The following is a 9115-nucleotide window of genomic DNA, read 5'->3' as shown; positions in this document are numbered from 1 at the left end:
AAGTCTTGTTGGGAAAAATATCATTTGGAATGTGCAGATTGATCAAAACTGGCTTAGAAAGTTCAAGTGTAAAACATGTTCAAATCCTTTTTGAAAAAGTTAACCAAAAGCAAGCTTAATCAAACCCCTCTGTCCTCATGATACAAGCTTCAAATGAAAAACTCTCCAGTGTAAAAGTTGTAGATCTTTTCAATATGGTTAATCTAGACTCAAATTTTGCATCATTTGGATTTTCTATGACAAAGTTATGGGCATCTGAAGTTGGGTACGTTTTCAAATTCAATGAATTAGGTTCAAGTTGACCTATAATGTTTTGCAATATCACATGTATTTCATTTAGGATTATTGATAACATGAAACTATATCATATTTTAGGACTTAATTCAATTAAATTATATTATTATTTACTTCAATTTATTTCATTTTATTAGATATTACGCGGTATTTTCTTTCTATTTATCTCAGGTAACTTATTTGAAGCTTAAGTGAAAAAGGAAGAAAAGGAGGTGTAAAAAGGAATGAAAAGAAGCAAATACCAAAGGCTAAAGCCCAGCCCAAAACGCACAGGCGATGTGCCTGTGACGAGCGTCACAAAGGATGTGACGAGCGTCACGCTATGCACACTCCTGTGACGAGCGTCACACATGGTGTGACGGACGTCACACCATTCCCCTATATTTTTGCCTTCAGAGACGTTGAGTCCTATTTGCACGCCTAACCATTCGCTACGTGAAGACCTTTGACGCGGACTACTTTTAGAAACTGTTATAGAAAGTACCAGTATAAGTATCAGCTTTGCAAACCCTGCAGAGGGTCCACACTTTTTTTCCAGCTTTCGCTTTTTCGCATTTTTTCTTTTCCAGCAGCTTAAGCATATTTTTACAGCAATACTTGTACGAGTTTTATATTGTTTTCCCTTGAAATTTCTATTTTCCTTTTTAGCATTTAGTTAATTCTTTTTCGCACAATAGTTTCTACACCGGAAACTATTGTGTACCTTTTACCGGATCTAACCTTACGTTAGAATCTAGTTTTTTTATTCCTTCGCTTTTATTTTCCTGCCTGATTGAAGAATTCAAGAACAAATCCAACCGACCTGTGGTGGAGTGTTCAAGACTGCTATTTAATTTCTCAGGTTCTTTAATTATTGTTTGAATTTATATATGCCCTGTTTTACTGTTTATTTATATTATTTGCCTGAGATGAATCTGTTTATGCATGATAATTATTTAAGTCTGTTTAGCATGTCTGACTGATTTACTTAGGTATCGGTATGTAGAGTAAGCGGAATGAAGGAATCAAAACCAAATTGGTTTAATTAAGTTTAAAATTAAAATCACTCTTTTTACGGTCTCAATTTACAAGTTTAATAACAAGGTTTTTGTACCAAAGTAAAAGACATAAAGAAGTTAAAAGCAATAGAGCGAGAGTTTGAGTTTTTGACTGGACAGTGTAAATTGGACATTAATTCTAGATCAGGGCGAGAGCAATTTTTAGAGTTAATTAAATTCTAACCTTTTTCAAAAAGTATTTTTAAAGATTGAATGTGAGGACGAGAGTTAAGCATTTGAATTTAATTATATCACCTAAGTCAACAGAGCGAGAGTTTGAGATAAGGGTGTTTAAACGATTAGTGTTTTCTTAAAAAGAGTTTCTACGGATCCTATTGTTTTCAAAAAGTGGTTTTTGACTTAACTATAAGTGACAGCTACGTTAATATAAAATCATAGTTTATTCAACAGAGCGAGAGTTTAAGATAAAACTTTTAATCAATAGCGTCAACTGAAAAGATTTATTTTAAAACCAAGAAACCAATAAAGAATTGATTCCCTAATTACGACGAACTACATACCGATATCCGCTTAATTGATATTTAATTTAGATCTAGTTTTAGTTTTAACTTTTCCCCCAAACAATCAAAGTATCATCTGCCTTAACTTTACGAAGTAACCTTAGAAAACGGTATATCGATTCATAAGTCCCTGTGGAATCGATATCTTTTAAAACTACGCGATAGAACTGTGCACTTGGAGTTTGTACCCCAATTCGACTCATAAAGTCGCGATCAAGTTTTTGGCGCCGTTGCCGGGGACTTTATTTAGTCGATATTGTAACTCTTCTGTTACGCTGTAGAGACTAAGGCAATTTTTTTTTCTCTATCACTATGTATCACCCAAACTTTCTCTATGATTATCACTCCCAGTATTTTGAGGAATCGCAAGATTCCTATAAATCCAACCTGGAAATATTAATGGAGGATTTCATTGAGACGCAAACTCACTCAAGGATAGAATCTATGATGGAACACTTTGTGGCTACACAAACTCTTCAGAATGAAGAATTTAGAAAACAAAGTCTATATACCAATGAAACCCTTACGCAACTGAACATTGTGGTCGAGTCCCTCGTCACTCACAACGAGGCATTGGAGACCCAAATCTCCCTACTTGCGCAGACACCTCTAGGACCTTTCCCTGAGAAACATACGGATATGGTAACAACCACCAGTGAAAGATTTACCGAAAATCATAAGGATAGTGATAATGAGGAGAGTTCAGGTGAGAAAAAAGTAGAGATTGAGAAAGTTCCACAAACACCACCCGAAAGGGAGGTTGTCAAAAAGGTAGAGAAGGAAGAGCTATGTGTTGTCCCTCCTCCCTATAAATCACCAATTCCTTTCCCACAAAGGTCTGTGGAAGTTAAGGTAGACCCCAAATCCGAAAGAAAAGAGGAGCTATCAGAAAATATCCACACCAATGCACCTTTATTTGCCACCCTGAACAAGAAGAGAGAATTTGAAGCCCATGAAATTAGGGAACTAATTAGTATAAAAAGGGGCAAACCAGACTTTGAGGTGGTGTTTTCAAAAATTGAACCTAAACCTGAAAAGCTAGCTCTCAGAATAGAGCCAGAACCACCACCACAAGTTCAGAAGGATAAACTACCTCGCAGAAGAAAAAGAAGAAAAAGTGATGGATATGAGAGATGGATTGATAAGTGGCCATGGAAATCAAGGATAATTAAAAGTTTGACTGAGGATTCATCCTCGAAAGAACCACCATGAGTACTTACACTCCTAAGTCGCCGCGCTATCGACGTAAAACATAGCGAATATTTCCAGTTCTATTAATGTCAATTTTTCTCTCTATCCATTTTTTTTTATTTTTTATTTTTCTTCCCTTTCATAAAGTCAATCCGTATTTTTTTCTTTAATAACCATTACTGACTTAATGCCAGTATCTACTTGAATTCATCGAGCTACTGACTTTCATCATGCAACCAGTAGATACCATTTTCAGAGGCAGTGTTCAGAGAAGGCGGTATGATTATCTAGCCCAGAAGGATATGGCACTGACCATATATTATGGACCGACCATGGATAAATTAGGCATCTGAGATATCATTCCTGTTTATGTTTAACCAGCTTGGGTAGGAGAACGCAGCCATTAAGAGACGGTTTGTCACGTACCGTGAGCTAACCTTAGAATTCCTGATTTCCCTTGTATACATCCCTGAACATGGTTACAGACTTAATAAAGGCTTAATATCCTTTAGGTTATTTAGCATGGACTTCACCTACACCCGTTGAGACCTTGCTGACCTCTTAGGATTCCCTAGCGGCCCTTTCGTCTTTAATACCCGCCAGGAGGACCTTATTGATGACATTGATCTCGATGACTTCTAGGGTTGCATATCCGGAGAACCCAACCCAAACCCGAATGAGATGCACTCACAAAAGATCCATAACCCTGCTATCCGATATTTTCATAAAATACTAGCCCACACCTTATTTGGTAAGGAAGAGAATAACACCTTAGTGGCCCGACTATTTACCTTGCCTAACCATGAGAGAACGAGTGTTCACAACCACAATAGCTGACTTTATGACTTAGATGAACACCCTATTGATCCACCTCCATCCTCCCGACGTCGTCGCAGAAGGAGGCCAGCAACTAATGAGGATATCATGGACGCCATTGATACCATGCAGGCGCAGAATGTCGAAGTGATGCAACTGATGCGCCAGATGCAACAACAACAGGAAGCAAGAAATGCAATAACCGACCAGCGGTTCACTGAGTTGCTTAGCAGGTTTGACGACTTAGGAGTACGTCAACGATCACCAGGTTTCAGAACACGAGGCGGAAGGAAGCATTGACTTTTTCTTTCATTTTTCTATTCATTTTCTTTTGTTTTCTTTGAAACATTGGGGACAATGTTTCATTTAAGTGTGGGGGGGAAAACCTTGTTCTTTCAACCTTCCCTTTTCAAGTATGTTATTTTCCCTTTCATTGTTATTTCCCTTTCTTATTATGAATTTTTTTTTATTATAATATATATTTATTTTAAGTCAAGTCCCTAGTGTGAAAAATTCTTATTATCTATTCCCCTCAATTTTCTTGAGCCATAACAAAAATTTAACACACCCAATAAGTATAAAGGTCGCTTATTTTATAAAACTTGAGTGAAATCAAGACAAAAATTATTACCATAACAACGCTCTAAGAACCTCAACATGTTAGATCAGAATAAGTACCTATTATACCAATCCCTTGAACTTTTAGTTTTATAGTAACCCCGAATAGTTTATACGAGAAGTCAGCACCATCTTAATAGCAAACTACGTGGAGAGCCGATGAATATAAGTGAATGATTCCCAAAGTAACATAAAAAAATATATATATATCAGGAAATGCACTAATTAAGTTAGGTGATCCTTACTAGATCATTTAATCTAAAGGTTGCAGATCATACAAAAGCATAATATGAAAGATCCATTATGAGTTGGTTCAACAGGTATCTGGTGCTGAACTTGGTAGGGCGGACTACGGTCCGATCCCCCACAATTTGCAATGGACTGAATAACGAAGTTATCCGACTTATGTACCAGAACTTCTAGCTAAAAGGGGATCAAAATCACTAACCGGTTACTCCACTATGTGCGCGAAAAGATAAAGGGCTTAATGTGATTTCGCTAGAATGAAAACGGGTGAAATAAGAGTAAAGGAACTAGGATAGCTGTAATGGCATTACTCGAACTGGTTTGCATAAGGTGAGGTTATCTGAGGTTGTGACGATGGTTGTTGATGTCAAGATTAAACTCAAGTTACTTCTAAACAAGGTTTACATGCAACCTAGTACGAATTGATGTGTGTTTTGAAATTTCATCTTGCTAAAATTTTTAAAACAAGTTCTATACTGTATTTTGCTTGAGGACAAGCAAAGATCTAAGTATGGGGGAGTTTGATAACATGAAACTATATCACATTTTAGGACTTAATTCAATTAAATTATATTATTATTTACTTCAATTTATTTCATTTTATTAGATATTACGCGGTATTTTCTTTCTATTTATCTCAGGTAACATATTTGAAGCTTAAGTGAAAAAGGAAGAAAAAGAGGTGCAAAAAGGAATGAAAAGAAGCAAATACCAAAGGCCAAAGCCCAGCCCAAAAAGCACAGGCGTTGTGCCTGTGACGAGCGTCACAAAGGCTGTGACGAGCGTCACTCTATGCACACTCCTGTGACGAGCGTCACACATGGTGTGACGGACGTCACACCATTCCCCTATATATTTGCCTTCAGAGACGTTGAGTCCTATTTACACGCCTAACCATTCGCTACGTGAAGACCTTTGACGCGGACTACTTTTGGAAACCGTTACAGAAAGTACCAGTATAAATATCAGCTTTGCAAACCCTGGAGAGGGTCCACACTTTTTTTCCAGCTTTCGCTTTTTCGCATTTTTTCTTTTCCAGCAGCTTAAGCATATTTTTACAGCAATACTTGTACGAGTTTTATATTGTTTTCCCTTGAAATTTCTATTTTCCTTTTTAGCATTTAGTTAATTCTTTTTCGCAAAATAGTTTCTACACCGGAAACTATTGTGTACCTTTTACCGGATCTAACCTTACGTTAGAATCTAGTTTTTTTATTCCTTCGCTTTTATTTTCCTGCCTGACTGAAGAATTCAAGAACAAATCCAACCGACCTGTGGTGGAGTGTTCAAGACTGCTATTTAATTTCTCAGGTTCTTTAATTATTATTTGAATTTATATATGCCCTGTTTTATTGTTTATTTATATTATTTGCCTGAGATGAATCTATTTATGCATGATAATTATTTAAGTCTGTTTAGCATGTCTGGCTGATTTACTTAGGTATCGGTATGTAGAGTAAGCGGAATGAAGGAATCAAAACCAAATTGGTTTAATTAAGTTTAAAATTAAAATCACTCTTTTTACGGTCTCAATTTACAGGTTTTTGTACGAAAGTAAAAGACATAAAGAAGTTAAAAGCAATAGAGCGAGAGTTTGAGTTTTTGACTGGACAGTGTAAATTGGACATTAATTCTAGATCAGGGCGAGAGCAATTTTTAGAGTTAATTAAATTCTAACCTTTTTCAAAAAGTATTTTTAAAGATTGAATGTGAGGACGAGAGTTAAGCATTTGAATTTAATTATATCACCTAAGTCAACAGAGCGAGAGTTTGAGATAAGGGTGTTTAAACGATTAGTGTTTTCTTAAAAAGAGTTTCTACGGATCCTATTGTTTTCAAAAAGTGGTTTTTGACTTAACTATAAGTGACAGCTACGTTAATATAAAATCATAGTTTATTCAACAGAGCGAGAGTTTAAGATAAAACTTTTAATCAATAGCGTCAACTGAAAAGATTTATTTTAAAACCAAGAAACCAATAAAGAATTGATTCCCTAATTACGACGAACTACATACCGATATCCGCTTAATTGATATTTAATTTAGATCTAGTTTTAGTTTTAACTTTTCCCCCAAACAATCAAAGTATCATCTGCCTTAACTTTACGAAGTAACCTTAGAAAACGGTATATCGATTCATAAGTCCCTGTGGAATCGATATCTTTTAAAACTACGCGATAGAACTGTGCACTTGGAGTTTGTACCCCAATTCGACTCATAAAGTCGCGATCAAGTTTTTGGCGCCGTTGCCGGGGACTTTATTTAGTCGATATTGTAACTCTTCTGTTACGCTGTAGAGACTAAGGCAATTTTTTTTCTCTATCACTATGTATCACCCAAACTTTCTCTATGATTATCACTCCCAGTATTTTGAGGAATCGCAAGATTCCTATAAATCCAACCTGGAAATATTAATGGAGGATTTCATTGAGACGCAAACTCACTCAAGGATAGAATCTATGATGGAACACTTTGTGGCTACACAAACTCTTCAGAATGAAGAATTTAGAAAACAAAGTCTATATACCAATGAAACCCTTACGCAACTGAACATTGTGGTCGAGTCCCTCGTCACTCACAACGAGGCATTGGAGACCCAAATCTCCCTACTTGCGCAGACACCTCTAGGACCTTTCCCTGAGAAACATACGGATATGGTAACAACCACCAGTGAAAGATTTACCGAAAATCATAAGGATAGTGATAATGAGGAGAGTTCAGGTGAGAAAAAAGTAGAGATTGAGAAAGTTCCACAAACACCACCCGAAAGGGAGGTTGTCAAAAAGGTAGAGAAGGAAGAGCTATGTGTTGTCCCTCCTCCCTATAAATCACCAATTCCTTTCCCGCAAAGGTCTGTGGAAGTTAAGGTAGACCCCAAATCCGAAAGAAAAGAGGAGCTATCAGAAAATATCCACACCAATGCACCTTTATTTGCCACCCTGAACAAGAAGAGAGAATTTGAAGCCCATGAAATTAGGGAACTAATTAGTATAAAAAGGGGCAAACCAGACTTTGAGGTGGTGTTTTCAAAAATTGAACCTAAACCTGAAAAGCTAGCTCTCAGAATAGAGCCAGAACCACCACCACAAGTTCAGAAGGATAAACTACCTCGCAGAAGAAAAAGAAGAAAAAGTGATGAATATGAGAGATGGATTGATAAGTGGCCATGGAAATCAAGGATAATTAAAAGTTTGACTGAGGATTCATCCTCGAAAGAACCACCATGAGTACTTACACTCCTAAGTCGCCGCGCTATCGACGTAAAACATAGCGAATATTTCCAGTTCTATTAATGTCAATTTTTCTCTCTATCCATTTTTTTTTATTTTTTATTTTTCTTCCCTTTCCTAAAGTCAATCAGTATTTTTTTCTTTAATAACCATTAATGACTTAATGCCAGTATCTACTTGAATTCATCGAGCTACTGACTTTCATCATGCAACCAGTAGATACCATTTTCAGAGGCAGTGTTCAGAGAAGGCGGTATGATTATCTAGCCCAGAAGGATATGGCACTGACCATATATTATGGACCGACCATGGATAAATTAGGCATCTGAGATATCATTCCTGTTTATGTTTAACCAGCTTGGGTAGGAGAACGCAGCCATTAAGAGACGGTTTGTCACGTACCGTGAGCTAACCTTAGAATTCCTGATTTCCCTTGTATACATCCCTGAACATGGTTACGGACTTAACAAAGGCTTAATATCCTTTAGTTTATTTAGCATGGACTTCACCTACACCCGTTGAGACCTTGCTGACCTCTTAGGATTCCCTAGCGGCCCTTTCGTCTTTAATACCCGCCAGGAGGACCTTATTGATGACATTGATCTCGATGACTTCTGGGGTTGCATATCCGGAGAACCCAACCCAAACCCGAATGAGATGCACTCACAAAAGATCCATAACCCTGCTATCCGATATTTTCATAAAATACTAGCCCACACCTTATTTGGTAAGGAAGAGAATAACACCTTAGTGGCCCGACTATTTACCTTGCCTAACCATGAGAGAACGAGTGTTCACAACCACAATAGCTGACTTTATGACTTAGATGAACACCCTATTGATCCACCTCCATCCTCCCGACGTCGTCGCAGAAGGAGGCCAGCAACTAATGAGGATATCATGGACGCCATTGATACCATGCAGGCGCAGAATGTCGAAGTGATGCAACTGATGCGCCAGATGCAACAACAACAGGAAGCAAGAAATGCAATAACCGACCAGCGGTTTACTGAGTTGCTTAGCAGGTTTGACGACTTAGGAGTACGTCAACGATCACCAGGTTTCAGAACACGAGGCGGAAGGCAGCATTGACTTTTTCTTTCATTTTTCTATTCATTTTCTTTTGTTTTCTTTGAAACATTGGGGACAATGTTTCATTTAAG

At 37.2% G+C, this 9115-nt stretch overlaps 1 protein-coding gene across 1 annotated transcript; it reads left to right on the top strand.

The window, feature by feature from the left end:
• The first annotated feature begins 2491 nt into the window (after positions 1-2491).
• On the top strand, positions 2492-8281 carry LOC127080015 (uncharacterized). The gene is made up of 3 exons (XM_051020353.1): positions 2492-2926; positions 7341-7811; positions 8123-8281. Exons 1-3 carry the CDS (start codon positions 2492-2494, stop codon positions 8279-8281), a joined length of 1065 nt encoding a protein of 354 aa, XP_050876310.1.
• Positions 8282-9115: the final 834 nt, after the last annotated feature.

The sequence above is a fragment of the Lathyrus oleraceus genome, chromosome 5 (assembly GCF_024323335.1).
Source record: "Lathyrus oleraceus cultivar Zhongwan6 chromosome 5, CAAS_Psat_ZW6_1.0, whole genome shotgun sequence".
NCBI classification, from domain to species: Eukaryota; Viridiplantae; Streptophyta; class Magnoliopsida; order Fabales; family Fabaceae; genus Lathyrus; species Lathyrus oleraceus.
Note: the sequence above shows the minus strand (reverse complement) of the source record. Positions and strands in the feature narration are given on the sequence as shown.

Coding starts and splice junctions, on each gene's coding strand:
- LOC127080015 (XM_051020353.1), top strand. CDS start 2,492: ATGGTAACAACCACCAGTGAAAGATTTACCGAAAATCATAAGGATAGT. Junction 2,927..7,340: donor AGCCAGAACCACCACCACAA/GTTCAGAAGGAT, acceptor CTACTTGCGCAG/ACACCTCTAGGACCTTTCCC. Junction 7,812..8,122: donor AGCCAGAACCACCACCACAA/GTTCAGAAGGAT, acceptor ACTTAATGCCAG/TATCTACTTGAATTCATCGA.